Below are 14,862 nucleotides of genomic sequence, written 5' to 3' on the forward strand. Positions count from 1 at the left end.
TTCGGTCTCACCGAGATGGGATTGCAAACTCTCTGTTTCCCTTCGTAACATTTCGGTCTCACCGAGATGAGCGAATAGGTCCCACCGAGTTTGCCTGACCAACTCTCTGGTTAGCTTATTACCAAAGTCGGTCTCACCGAGTTTGTGTAATCGGTCTCACCGAGATTACGTTACGCCCTAACCCTAATGAAATCGGTCCCACCGAAAAGCCTAACGTTCACATTTTGAACTGAATCGGTATGACCAAGTTTTCTGATTCGATCCCACCGAGTTTGGTGAATTGTGTGTAACGGTTAGATTTTGTGTGGAGGCTATATATACCCCTCCACCCTTCCTTCATTCGTGAGGAGAGCCATCAGAACATGCCTACACTTCTAGCATACATTTTCTGAGAGAGAACCACCTACCCATGTGTTGAGGTCATGATATTCCATTCCAACCACATGAATCTTGATCTCCAGCCTTCTCCAAGTTGCTTTCCACTGAAATCATCTTTCCACCAAATCCAAATCTGTGAGAGAGAGTTGAGTGTTGCGGAGACTATCACTTGAAGCACAAGAGCAAGGAGTTCATCATCAACACACCATCTATTACCATTTGGAGAGTGGTGTCTCCTAGATTGGTTAGGTGTCACTTGGGAGCCTCCGTCAAGATTGTGGAGTTGAACCAAGGAGTTTGTACGGGCAAGGAGATCGCCTACTTCGTGAAGATCTACCCTAGTGAGGCAAGTCCTTTGTGGGCGATGGCCATGGTGGGATAGACAAGGTTGCTTCTTCGTGGACCCTTCGTGGGTTGAAGTCTCCATCAACGTGGATGTATGATAGCACCACCTATCGGAACCACGCCGAAAATCTCCGTGTCTACATTGTGTTTGCTCCCTCCAAACTCCTCCCTTTACCTTCATGTGCAATGTTTTACATTCTGCTGCTATACTCTTAGACTTGCGTGTGTAGGTTGATTGCTTGACTTGTGCTAAGTTGTTAAAATCTGCCAAGAATTAAAATTGGGAAAAGGCTAGATTTTTATTTGGTCAAGTAGTCTAATCACCCCCCCCCCTCTAGACCTACTTTCGATCCTACAGGATCACCGGACAGCGGTCAAGAACATCCTGAAGTACCTGAAAAGGAACAAGGATTTGTTTCTCGTTTATGGAGGTGAAGAAGAGCTCGTCATAAAAGGTTACGTCGATGCTAGCTTCGACACTGATCCGGATGAATCTAAGTCACAAACCGGATACGTGTTTACATTGAATGGTTGAGCTGTCGGTTGGTGCAATGCCAAGCAAAGCGTCGTGGCGGGATCTACGTGTGAAGCGGAGTACATAGCTGCTTCGGAAGCAGCGCATGAGGGAGTCTCGATGAAGGAGTTTATATCCAATCTGGGTGTAATACCCAATTCATCGGGTCCATTGAAAATATTTTTTGACAACACTGGAGCAATTGCCTTAGCGAAGGAATCCAGGTTTCACAAGAGAACCAAACACATCAAGAGACGCTTCAACTCCATTCGTGAAAAGTTCAAGGATGGAGACATAGAAATTTGCAAAATATACACGGATCTGAATGTAGCAGACCCGTTGACTAAACCTCTTCTGCGGGAAAAACCTGATCAGCACCAAGACTCCATGGGTGTTAGATTCATTACTATGTAATCTAGATTATTGACTCTAATGCAAGTAGGAGACTGGTGGAAATATGCCCTAGAGGCAATAATAAATTTGTTATTATTATATTTCATTATTCATGATAAAGGTTTATTATGCATGCTAGAATTGTATTGATCGGAAACTTAAATACATGTGTGGATACATATACAAATACCGTGTCCCTAGTGAGCCTCTACTAGACTAGCTCGTTGATCAAAGATGGTTAAGATTTCCTAACCATGGACATGTGTTGTCACTTGATAACGAGATCACATCATTAGGAGGATGATGTGATGGACAAGACCCATCCGTTAGCTTAGCATATTATCGTTTAGTTTATTGCTACTCCTTTCTTAATGTCAAATACATAATCCTTCGACCATGAGATCATGCAACTCTCGGATACCGGAGGAATACCTTGTGTGCTATCAAACGTCACAACGTAACTGGGTGATCATAAAGATGCTCTACAGGTATCTCCGAAGGTGTTTGTTGAGTTGGCATGGATCGAGATTGTGATTTGTCACCCCGTGTATCAGAGAGGTATCTCTGGGCCCTCTCGATAATACACATCACAAGAAGCTTGCAAGCAAAGTGACTAAGGAGTTATTTATGAGATGATGTATTATGGAACGAGTAAAGAGACTTGGCGGTAACGAGATTGAACTAGGTACGAAGATACCGACGATCGAATCTCGGGCAAGTAACATACCGTCAGACAAAGGGAATTACGTATGTTGTCATAAAGGTTTGACCGATAAAGACCTTTGTAGAATATGTAGGAACCAATATGGGCATCCAGGTCCCGCTATTGGTTATTGACGGGAGAAGCGTCTCGGTCATGTCTAGATCATTCTCAAACCCGTAGGGTCCGCACGCTTAAAGTTCGTTGACGATATAGTATTATATGAGTTGATGACTGAATGTAGTTCGGAGTCCCTGATGAGATCACAGACATGACGAGGAGCTCCGAAATGGTCCGAAGGTAAATATTGATATATAGGATGATGCTATTTGGTCACCAGAAAGTTTTCGTAATGTATCGGGTAGTTATCAGATCACCGGAAGGGGTTCCGGGAGGCCCCGGGAGGTTATTGGGCCATATGGGCCAAAAGAGGGGAGCACACTAGCCCACAAGGGGCTGGCGCGCCTCACCTCTAGGTTGCCCGCCCTAAGGGAGGAAAGGGGGGGCTAGCCCCTCCTGCCTTCCCCTCCTCATGAGAGAAAGGCAAGGGGGAGGGTGACACCCCCTCCTGCCTTCCCCCCGTGCGCTAGAGAATGAAGGAGGGGGCGTGGCTAGGGCAGGGGCCAAGGGTGGCCGCTGGCCCCCTTGGGGTTGCCCTAGGATTTTTGTTTTACATGCAACGTTTCCCAACAGTCCCACTTGAAAAAAAATCTGATGTACAACTCTTTGTTTTTCGTGAAGCTCTTCACGGGGTGCTCCAAAACTCTTAGTTCAACGAATCCTCGTGGAGTTGGGGAAATATTACCCGCCACTGCCACCAGTAAGTGGATAACCCTTTATTTTATATCCCCAAGTTACCCAGTCAAATAGACCCTTCCCACCAAAAATTTCAATCTTGAAACTGGAGCTAGCTGTAAGCCAAACATGATAAACTGCCACTCCCTCCGTTCACAAATATAGTTTTGGATATTTTGTATAGACTACATAGAGACTGAAGTGAGTGAACAAACACACTATAACATGTCAATATACATTCGATTCCGAAAATAGTTAGAATATCTTATATTTGTGAACAGAGGAAGCATTTGGTAAAGCTGTAATTCCCGGGTGAAACTCCTTCAAAGTGGATTTGCTGGAGTGGTGTAGTCCCAGACACTAAAAAATCATTTTTTTTCAGTGAGTCCCTTACGCGTGCTTCATGAATTTAGGGCATGGGAATGTGAGAATAAAGAAGAGAGTTGGAGGATCAAACTTGAGAAGTTGCCTTCCCGTACCTCTTCGTTTGTGACTCTCAGGAGCACATGCGATATGGTTTCCTTGCCTCCTGTCGGCACAGCCTCCTTGACTTCCTCGGCACTGCGATATGGTTTCCTTGCCTCCTGTCGGCGCAGCCTCCTTGACTTCCTCGGCACTACCCCGTGCCTCATCTCCTGTAGCCTTAGCGCCATGGATGCGTGGTGGATCCATCCTTGACCGGTGGGAGGACTATATTTTTAAGTCTTTTTGAATTTGGTTATGTTTTGGGTCCTGTTTAGGAAGGCGAGGCGACTACAAAGTTCTAGCGCGTCTAGCATAGTGGGAGTTGTGTATCCGACGGATCACACGAAATTCGGTTGGTGTTTGTCTACGGTGGATCCACTTGAATCCGGTCTTCACTTGTGTCATCGTGTGTCTACAAGTTGGATCCTTTCGATCTACACTTCTTTGCATCGGCGGCGGTTGATGTTTTGGTGAGCTGGTCTTGTTCGGCCTTAGCACAATGATTTTCCGACTGTCTACTACAACAAGGTTTGTCCGACTTCGATGAGGAAGGGTTGATGACGCCGGATGCCTTCGGCTCGCTCTAGTGCTTGTAATCATCGCTAGGAGGTCAAGAGACTTGGGTGTAATTTTTATCAATTCTGGTGTTTTCTGAACCGCCTTTACAAGTTATGCAACAAAAAGCAAAAACCTGAGAAGTTAATTAGCAAGGGACCCGCAGGTGCAAATAAAATATAGTAAAAATATAAAAAAGATCAGACTTTTTTTTTTGCAACACACATGTTTGAATGTTTTATTCTCGTGCAAAATTTCGTGGGGAAATAACATTCAATGTGCCAACAAAAATATATCAATACTCCGAAAAGGCTCATTTTTAAAGCAGTTCGAGCTGTCTGTTTTGTTTTTTCTATGCAAAGCATCGCAAATGTGATTTCTTCACTAAAATTTGTACGGGGGAGGACACTCGAGAATGTTTTTCTGCAGCAAAGTTTGGAATTTTTTGAAACTTTTCCAAATTTAGTGTTTATCCAGGTGCATTTGCACCTCGGAGCGTACTTGCGATTATTTGGCTGGATTTCTTATCTGGTGTGTGAGTGTGATGGGAGACGCACAACATCCTTGATAGCCGTCCGGCCGAGGATCCGCAAGGAGTCCGCGGGTAGTATTTTTCTTCAGCCGAAACTATCTTACACTTACACAAACCTAGAAAAGTATTTGCATCACATTTGCAAAAAATGAAAAGCAAAACCCCGGCAAAAAAGAGAGAAACATGTACAAGATGGAGCTGAACGGCCGGCCTTTTGCCGGAGCCTGAGCGCCGGCTAGAGCTTCGTGGGCGCTGCAGCGGTGTGGTCGTGCAGGAAGAGGCAGACCGCGGAGCAGTCGTCCACCCGTGAGGACGGGTACTTGGTCTTCCACCTCTGCACCGCCGCCTCCACCACGGCCTTGGACGCGTGCTGCTTCCGCGGCGTGGCGCAGACGATGGACACCACCTCCTCGTTGCTCAGCACGTCCCACACCCCGTCCGTGGCCAGGATGATGAACAGGTCCGCGTCGCTTATCCGGTGCGCCGTCACCTGCGGCGTCGAGATGACGCCGTGGTGCTTCAGCCTCGAGTCCCCCAGCGCGCGCGCCATGGCCAGCCCCGGGAGGTTCTCGCCGGGCAGCCACACCCGCATCACGCCCGGCTCCTCCCTCAGCGCGAACACGCGCCCCTCGCACCTCTTGATCCTCTCCGCCTCCTCTGTACGTACGTGATCACATCAAAGCTTAGTTAATTACATCACTGCAATGCAATGGCGGAATGGTCAATGAAAGAATGCAGTGGCCGGAGGTCTCACCAGGCAGGCCGGGCTTCTGGTCAGTGGTGAGCTGCACGGCCTTGAGGTACCCGGCCCCAGACATGGTCGCAAGAACCGCCCTCGAGTCCCCGAGGTTGGCAATGATCAGATCCTTGCCCTGTTACCCATCAAATTCAAGACACGGATTTTTTTTTTTGTAAGATGATAAGCTGCTGCTGCTGCTGTTCTCTTTGTGTAATACTCGATCAATTGACTAGTTACCTGCTTGATGGCACACACTGCCGTGGTGCCACTGAAGGCGCAGTCCATATTGGCTTGCAGCTTGAGCTCGTTGTCCATGGCCTTGAACGCATTGCTGCAGGCCTCCCTCCACTCCTCCAGCATCTGCGACGGGTGCGGCGACGAGTTGCCGCTGCTGTCCGCGGAGGACGACGGCGAGGCGTCGCTGAACACGGGGTCGTCGGCGTCCGCGTCCGCGTCCGCGTCCGCCAGGAGCAGCGCGTTCCGGTGGCTCAGGACCATGAAGGGGAGGTAGTCCCTCACCAGCTTGCTCACCAAGTGGCCGCATCTGCCGTGGCCGTCGAACACGCCGCAGAACACGCCGTCCTCCATGCCGAATCCCTGGTGAAAAACAAAACAAAATTCATGAGATTCGGACAAAATTGCACAGTTGATTTGAAGATTCTGAAATATACTACTGTACTGTACTATTCGGTAGGTAGTTAAAAACTCGAATGGTAGGTGAGGTTAGTGGTGTTCGGTAAAGCAATCTTTGGGAACAATTTGGAATCTTTGGAAACACATGGCTGCTTTGGAACCTTTACAGGATCACATGGTGTCCCTCTTTTCGATGTACTAGATCACATCACATGGTGCAATGATTGCGGGAAAAAAAATTAGCTGCCACAACAAAACTAAATCTGAATGATTTCACTCGTTTGGCCGTTTCGAAATTTTTTCACCCTTTTGGTCGAACGACAATGGTTTGCACAACAAAACTACTAGTAGGAGTAGTACAGTACTCTAGCATTCGCCAAAGTGTAATAATTAGCCCCTCCTGACATTATGAACTTCCTTCACCATCTCTCTAACAAGAATTAGTACAAATGAAAAAGGTTCGACAATTTGTCAATTGAACCTCCTAGTTCCTGGAAACGTTTTAAACACCTAAATAAATAGCTAAAAGTTAGGGGGGGAAACTTGGAACGGTAGCCACAGTACTGTACAGTTCGGATTTAGACAGGGCAGAAGCGAAAACTAGGTGGAGTAATTTGACCGCAAAAAAGATTGTACTAGTCCAGTTGTGCTGTTGATGGAAATATCTGTAGAATGTTGAGCCACCACAGAAGCTTGAAGGAAAAAGATAAACTGCTCTACGGCCACAAAAATCAGCCACTAGCTAGCACCAAGAACACACCTCAAGTTTCAGGCATAAGCATAACCCAGTAATCGAAACCACCCCAGCTAACCCAATAAAGGCACGAATTCCAGCATATATAGGAGTACTAGTAAGGAATCATATAGAAAAAAAAAAGATTCACAGATAACTGCAGAACAAATTAAGAGGTTCTTGTGATGAGCCGATAAGCTCATGGAATGGAAGCTCCCTCCCAGCTGGCCTCAAGAACACCCAAAAGCAGAGTAGAGTTAAAACAGGGACAATTGGAGCGCAAAATGGAGGAATTCAACCCAAACCCAACCAACATCAAGCACGGGAAAGTAGATAGTACTACTTCAAGATAGAGGCGGCGAAGAAATTACTACCTGGCAGAGGATGACGGCGTCCTGGTTGGGGCCTTTCTTGCCCTTCTGGGAGAAGAGGGAGGCCACCTTCCTCGGCGACGACGCGCCGCCTCCTCCTTCCTCGTCCATGACGTACACGATGCTCTCGTCCGCCTCCTGCCCCTGCTGGCCGAGGTGCTCCGAGGACGCGCATATCCCCATCAAGACCCTCCGAGAATCAGGACCCTTCAAGATTCTTCCGCGGCGAGGAGGAGGAGGATGCGCTGTGCTTCCGCAGGTCCGAGTTGTTTAAGAAGCCATGGGTCCGCGGATTCGAAGGGGGAGTGGAGGCGGTCAGCGGCCAAGGAAGGAGGGTAGACAGAGGTTGAGGGAAGAAAGCTGTGGGCGTTTTAAAGCGGGGGCGGGGCGGAGGGATTAGGATCGGGACGCAGCAGGGATTAAGACCGTGATTAGGCAAGTTGTGAGCAATAATGGACGCTAGTCTAGTGGTAGTGGCTCATGGAGGGAGGGAGGGAGATGTCATGCAGGAGCACGATGTTTCGGCGCGTTTTTCCCGTCGCGGGAACCCGTCCCGTGGGCCGGCTCCGGCCCTGTTTCTTAAAGCTGCCTATTTTTACCCGCCAATTTCGTTTTGTACCCGCGGCCGCGCCGCTCTAAAAAGAAAGTGTTTCAGCCGGAGCTCATTTTTGGAAAGTAATACCGCCGGTCGCTTGGATTGCACGGCCGGCGTCGGCTATCATTGTTTTTGTTCTTTCTCCGACTCTTTTTCTTTTTTTTATTAATTAATAATGTCGTCACGTTTGTCATGTACTGCTATGTTTTTTTTAACAAGCAAAGGCACTAAGAGGTGCCTAATTTCATTCAGCTCAAAGAGATAGTACAAAGAAAGTTACATAGATCTGCAGATGATAAGAGGGGAGGATAAGAAGAAACTATGAGAATGAGCTGAATAAAAGATCCTATAAGGCAAAGTGGAAGGACCACAATGCGATGACCAACATGATCAGGAGAAGCAGGATTACATACTGCAGCCAAAACATGGCAGCAGGCCTGAAGGGGAAAAGAAATTTAAAACAACCAAGCGCTGCAGCCGCTAGATACTCCAAAGACTGTCCATCTTGACATAAGAAGCTTGCAGGCGCCGAAAAGAGCAGTTACAGCAAGCCGGACCTGTAAGAGAGAAACTTCCTTCAGCATCCCAGAGATGCGCACAACCTGCAAAACAAAGAAAAAATACTTTGCATCTCCAACAGTCCAAGTCCACCATAGTTCTAAGGGCTGTAACACCCACGATGCGGCTATATCTCTCACGTGTCGAGGCACGACTTAGAGGCATAACCGCATTGTAGATTTTGTCGCGAGAAGGGTCATCTTCACACAATCCCATGTAATGAACAAGAATGGGATAAAGAGAGTTGGCTTACAATCGCCACTTCACACAATTCATAAATAAATTCATACATCATTCAAGATACACACATAGACCGACTACGGTCAAATCCAAATGAAAAGAAGATAACCCCAATTGCTAGATCCCCGATCGTCCCAACTGGGCTCCACTACTGATCATCAGGAAACGAAACATAGTAACGACCAAGTTCCTCGTCGAACTCCCACTTGAGTTCGGTAGCATCGCCTGCACTGGCGTTAACGGCACCTGCAACTGTTGTGATAGTATCTGGTGAGTCACGAGGACTCAGCAATCTCAAAGCCCGCGAGATCAAGACTATTTAAGCTTATGGGTAGGAAGTGGTAATGAGGTGGAGTTGCAGCAAGCACTAAGCAAATATGGCGGCTAACATACGCAAATAAGAGCGAGAACAGAAGCAACAGAACGGTCGAGAAGGTAGAAGTGATCAAGAGGTGATCCTGAAACTACTTACACACAATCATAACACAAAGACCGTGTTCACTTCCCGGACTCCGCTGAAAAGAGACCATCACGGCTACACACGCGGTTGATGCGTTTTAATTAAGTCAAGTGTCAAGTTCTCTATAACCGGACATTAACAAATTCCCATCTGCCACATAACCGCGGGCACGGCTCTCGAAAGTTTATACCCTGCAGGGGTGTCCCAATTTAGCCCATCATAAGCTCTCACGGTCAACGAAGGATATTCCTTCTCCCGGGAAGACCCGATCAGTCTCGGAATCCCGGTTTACAAGACATTTCGACAATGGTAAAACAAGACCAGCAAAGCCGCCCGATGTGCCAACAAATCCTGATAGGAGCTGCACATATCTCGTTCTCAGGGCACACCGGATGAACACTACGTACAACTAAAACCAGACCTCAAGTTTCTCTGAGGTGGCGCTGAAAGTGGATCTAGTTCGGACCAACACTCAGAGGAGCACTGGCCCGGGGGGGGGGGTAAATAAAGATGACCCTCGGGCTCCGGAAACCCAAGGGAAAAAGGCTAGGTGAGGCAAATGTAAAACCAAGGTTGGGCCTTACTGGAGGAGTTTTATTCAAAGCGAACTGTCAAGGGGTTCCCATAACACCCAACCGCGTAAGGAACGCAAAATCAAGGAACATAACACCGGTATGACGGAAACTAGGGCGGCAAGAGTGGAAAAAACACCAGGCATAAGGCCGAGCCTTCCACCCTTTACCAAGTATATAGATGCATTAATTAAAATAAGATATATTGTGATATCCCAACAATATCCATGTCCCAACATGGAACAAACTTCATCTTCACCTGCAAATAACAACGCTATAAGAGGGGCTGAGCAAAAGCGGTAACATAGCCAAACAACGGTTTGCTAGGAAAGGATGGTTAGAGGCTTGACATGGTAATATGGGAGGCATGATATAACAAGTGGTAGGTAGCGCAACATAGCGATAGAGCGAACAACTAGCAAGCAAAGATAGAAGTGATTTCGAGGGTATGGTCATCTTGCCTGAGATCCCGCAAGGAAGAAGAACGGGTCCATGAAGAAGACAAACGGACGTAGTCGAACGAATCCTCACAACTCCGGAACGAAACCGAAGCTAACGAGAGACGTAAACCGGAAAGAAGCAAACAACATGGTAAACAACCAACACATAAGCATGGCATGATGCACAATCAAGTATGATGCATGTCCAGTTTAATGAGGCATGGCATGGCAAAGTGCACAAACAATACTACAAATTAAGTGGAGCTCAATAAGCAACAAGTTGCATATTGACGAAACACCACATCAATTATTTAGTTCTCTCTCGGTTATGTACCCAACAATATTAAATGTTATTAAACATGGCAAAAGGGTGAAGCATAAGTAAACTAACTATTTAGGCAAGTTTAAAATGAGGCCGGAAACAACAAACAACAATTCCGGAAAATCCCCATATGCGTGTTTTGGATTTGGTACTGTTCTACCTATTACATAATTTTAGAGTTGTTAAACATGCAAAGTAAGTGCACCAAGTTAAACTAGGCATTTTTCCACCCCATTTACATATCAGGTTTATTTAAAACCGAGCTACGGTTATTTAGTTATGAAATAAAGCATTTTAGCATGGCATTCGAGCAAATTTAATCAAAAAACATTTTAAAGATTTCAAACATGGATGAAAGCAGCATATTATGAAACTAGATGAAAAACTAAGCATTTTTCATATATAAAATATTTACATATGATGCACCACTTGTGAGTTATTAAATGCAAGAACTCTAGGGGTTTTTCTGCAAAACTGGCAGTCTCTGGATAAATAGCTAAAATCGTTCCGCGAAAAAAAAACATGAATCGGGCCGAATCTGGCTAGGTCAGCAGTGTACAGGAGAGTGGCTGGAGGGGCGGCTCACCCATGGGCTAGGCCCAGTCGGTGGAGAGGCAAGGCTGGCAGGGCGACGCAGGTGGGCTGCCGGGCCGAAGCAGAGGAGCGGCTGGGCCGGATCTGGCGAAGGGGAGGTGGCCCAAGCGCGTGCAGTCGGTCGTGTGACTTGGCGCGGTCAGTGCGAGCGAGGAGCGGGTCGAGGCGCTGGTTCAGGCGAGCGAAGCAGAGGTGCAGGACTTGGCAGGCGGCGCAGATGGTCTCCGGCGAGGGCACCGGTGGCCGGGGACGGGCGCGGGGATCCACCGGATCTGACGAGGGGAGATGGTTCCTGATGGTGGGAGTCAAACAGGACGACGGCAGCTCAACTCCTGTGAAGAAATACAGAGAGCGAGTGAATTCAGATAAGAGATAAAGGGAGAAGAAACGGGAAGAAAAAGGAGGGAACCACGGGCGCGGGTGGCTAGATGTGCTCACCGGCGAGCTGCAGAAGGGCCGGGCTTGGAGCACTGGTGCTCGGCGATGAGCATCAGGGAGGCAGGAGGCCTCGGGCGCCGGGCATCCACGAGCTCGGGGGGTTCAGGGCGCGAGCAACACGAGCAGCGCTCGCGTCCTGAAACTGACGAAGCGGGTGGCGACAGCTTCGTTCCTCTGATCGAAGCAGAGACGAGGCCCTGCGGCGGGAGGCGAGCAAGGGCAGTCGGGCGAGAGGAGCCGGGCGGAGGCGACCCGATCCGGCGGCACGAACGGCAGGGACGGGGAGGACACACACGGCGGCTCCGTTCACCGGCGGCCATGGCAGCAGGGGCGAGCCCCGTTCGTTTCCTGGCAGATAAGAAAACAAACGAGGAAGGGAGAGAGATTAGAGAAGGAAGGAGAGGGAAACGGGGGAGAGAAAGAGGAGACGGGCGCAAGTCATCTATTGGGTTCGCCGGAGAGGGTCGACGGCGTGGCCGGAGGCGGGGACGAGGTGCTCGGGGACAGGGAGGTGAGGTGGCTTGGGGAGGCAGGGAGACTCCTGGAAGCGCACGGGAGCAGCGGAAGTTGGGCACGAGGTGCTCGGGGAGGGATCGAGCGAGAGGAGCGGCGCGGCTGTGGGTTGGTTCGGAGCTGAAAACGAGGGAGATGGTCGGAGGCTGGTGGTGGTGGGGATGGACCTGGGAGGATCCCGATGGAGATGCGAGAGAGAGAGAGAGTGGCGGCGGCGGCTAGGAGGATCCCTAGAAATTAGGGATTTGGTCTCGGTTTAGACTAGTATATATAGCGAGTGGGTTAGGTTAGGGGCTATCTTCTCCCTCCGATCGTAATCGGACAGACGGAAAAGATAGGCTAGGGAGAGTCTAATAAAGAACCGAAGATACTTTCCGGATGTTTGGGCATGATCCGGATCCAACGGTGACGACTGCTCGGGTCGGGTTCGGGAAATGTCGTGGAATTGTCACGGCAGATGTCCTTAGTGTCAGGACTTAGCCGCGAGGCCAGCGCATCTATGTGGTAGCTTGAGAGGGGTTGGGCGGAATCGAGAGACGCAACACAAGACAAGAATTTAGACAGCTTCGGGCCCCGGGAAACATCATCCGGTAATAGCCCTACATGCTGTTTGTGGCTAGGTCTCATTATGCTCATGAGAGAGTCGCCGGTAAGCCGGCTCTTTGTGTCTAGCCCTAGAGATTGTTTCTTGTTGCTTGTCCCTCTTTGGGGTGCCTTGCCCCTCCTTATATAAGTTAGAGGGGCGGGTTACATGCGGAGTCCTAGTAGGACTAGGACTAGTCTATCTTTTCTTACAAGTTGAATACAAATCCGGGTCTTGCTTCCTCGTAAAGGAAATATTCGTCATCCCTTTCTCCTTAAGCCGGCCCACCAGAGTATAAGCCAGCCTGCTGGGCCTTGGGCCTTGTCATTCGTTTGATCCGCCCGCCGGGTCTCCAGTGAGTCACAATGTCCAGGCGGGTTACCTGTGAATCGCCATGTTCGGGCGGATCACCAGTGAGTCGCCAAGCTCTAGCCAGGTCTCTGGTGAGTCGCCAAGTCTGGCCAGGTCTCTGGTGAGTCGCCAAGTCTGGCCAGGTCTCTGGTGAGTCACCAAGTCTGGCCGGGTCATACCGCGGGGTATATCCCCGACATTAGCCCGCAGTTTAATTTGGATTTATCCATGTTAAACTGATCCTGCAAAATAACTGAAGAACAAATTTGACAGGTTGTGCTCCGGGTTAAATATTCTTGTAAGCCGGCACCTGATCATCCTTAAGTCCTTGACATTTTCTCCTGGAATATCCGGGTCAATTTCCTAGCTTCATAATCCATTTGCTGACATTGGCTCTTATAAAGAAATATTATATGAAATAATCCATTTGAGTCGGTTTCCAAAACTCCGGCTTAATAAACATCTTAGACTCAAGATTCATCTGGTGATCCGCCAGTTTAAAGATGTAGAGGCTGGCTAGTTATAATTGCCAAAATTACCGTCTTGTAAATATTGATAACACCGGGTCATAACTGTTGCCGACGCCGGGTCATTATTATTGGTGACACCGGGTCATGCTTGTTGCAAACACCGGGTTAATCTGGTCTGCTCCAAACTGAGAATTTAAAGATTTTTTCTCCCTTATATGCATATCACCTGTAGCCCCCAAGTCTTAAGAGGAGAACATAGTGATAACTTAAGACTTGCTTCAATATAAGTGTTGCAACCTTGAAGAAAACCGGGTTATTCATCTCAATCATTAGTCATAAACTGAATATTCCACATACGTAGCCCCCAAGTACCGGGTTGTCATGCTTGCAGCAACCTGGGACTTGTAATTGCCTTATGCTCATAAAAACTTCAACCAGTGTAGCCCCCAAGGGCCGGGTCATTATATAATAATGAGCAGGGACTTTGTAAATATGATCATGTAAACTTGACTAGCAACGTGTAGCCCCCAAGGGCCGGGTCAGTAAGATATTACCGAGCTGGGACTTTGTATATGATTCATTGATAATAGCAGCATATGATGTAATCTCCACCATGGGGCTTGAACCCACGTCCACAAGGTTAAGAGCTTTGTACTCTACCAACTGAGTAGTTGATCTTTCAATATAATAGATTAAGGCTTGTGTACCTTGAATTTTCGACAGGAGCAATTGGTAGCCCCCAAGGGCCGGCTCATTACAATGTGATGAGTCGGGTCTTCAATAAGTTGAGCAAAAAATGTCTTTACATTAGCCCCCAAGTGCCATGGTGCATGCTGGCAGTGACATGGGACTTGCATATTTGATGTGATCTCAATTTAAATAATGTAGCCCCCAAGTGCCGGGTCGTAAGCCTGCAGCGACTCGGGACTATTCTTTCCATTGTAGAATAAATCATATCCATTGATAAAATAATAGCCATTGCGCCAAAGCGACTTTGAATACCTCATCTGCTGATAAGTCAATCCGGAGTTTAAATACCCGGCGGCTCTTGGCCGATGGCGATTTAATACGCCTCCATTGTAAGCCGGAATTTGTACAACCCGGCGGCTTATAGCCTTTGAGAAAATCAAGAATTGATAACCCTTTTGAGACACCAATTTCAATCTATGATGATGGGCTTGAATTTAATCATTTATGTAAGTCATAGCTCTGTAAATCCTGCAGAGTTTAAACAACATATGCCCTGGCGACTTAACGTCAAAAACCAGGGCGGGTAACCACCCAAATGTAGTCTTATCCTGCACATAATTAGATCACAAGATCCCTTGGCGGTTTACCGCAGGGCGGGTCATAATATCTCACATATAACCATTGATGTGTAACAAGGAGTCACAGATAAGCCTGTTATGAATCATAACTTTGAAACATAACTATAATAATAATATTATACCTGTGATATTGAATTTTCACTGCCGGTTTATGTGACCTGTGCAGTAAGGGTGATAACCCAATCTTTAGAAATCAAGACTTCCAAATGTTTATGATTGTCATATGATGGCGACTTATCATCCAA

The 14,862-nt window shown here is 47.9% G+C and overlaps 1 protein-coding gene across 1 annotated transcript; it reads right to left on the reverse strand.

Annotated features, from left to right (window-relative positions):
* Window positions 1–4,713: 4,713 nt before the first annotated feature.
* On the reverse strand, window positions 4,714–7,649 carry LOC123144475 (probable protein phosphatase 2C 12). The gene is made up of 4 exons (XM_044563633.1): window positions 7,157–7,649; window positions 5,654–6,013; window positions 5,432–5,549; window positions 4,714–5,334 (listed from the first exon to the last, which is right to left on the reverse strand). Exons 1-4 carry the CDS (start codon window positions 7,334–7,336, stop codon window positions 4,913–4,915), a joined length of 1,080 nt encoding a protein of 359 aa, XP_044419568.1. The 5' UTR covers window positions 7,337–7,649; the 3' UTR covers window positions 4,714–4,912.
* Between the last annotated feature and the right edge of the window lie 7,213 nt (window positions 7,650–14,862).

This window comes from Triticum aestivum, chromosome 6D (genome assembly GCF_018294505.1).
Source record: "Triticum aestivum cultivar Chinese Spring chromosome 6D, IWGSC CS RefSeq v2.1, whole genome shotgun sequence".
Taxonomy (NCBI): Eukaryota; Viridiplantae; Streptophyta; class Magnoliopsida; order Poales; family Poaceae; genus Triticum; species Triticum aestivum.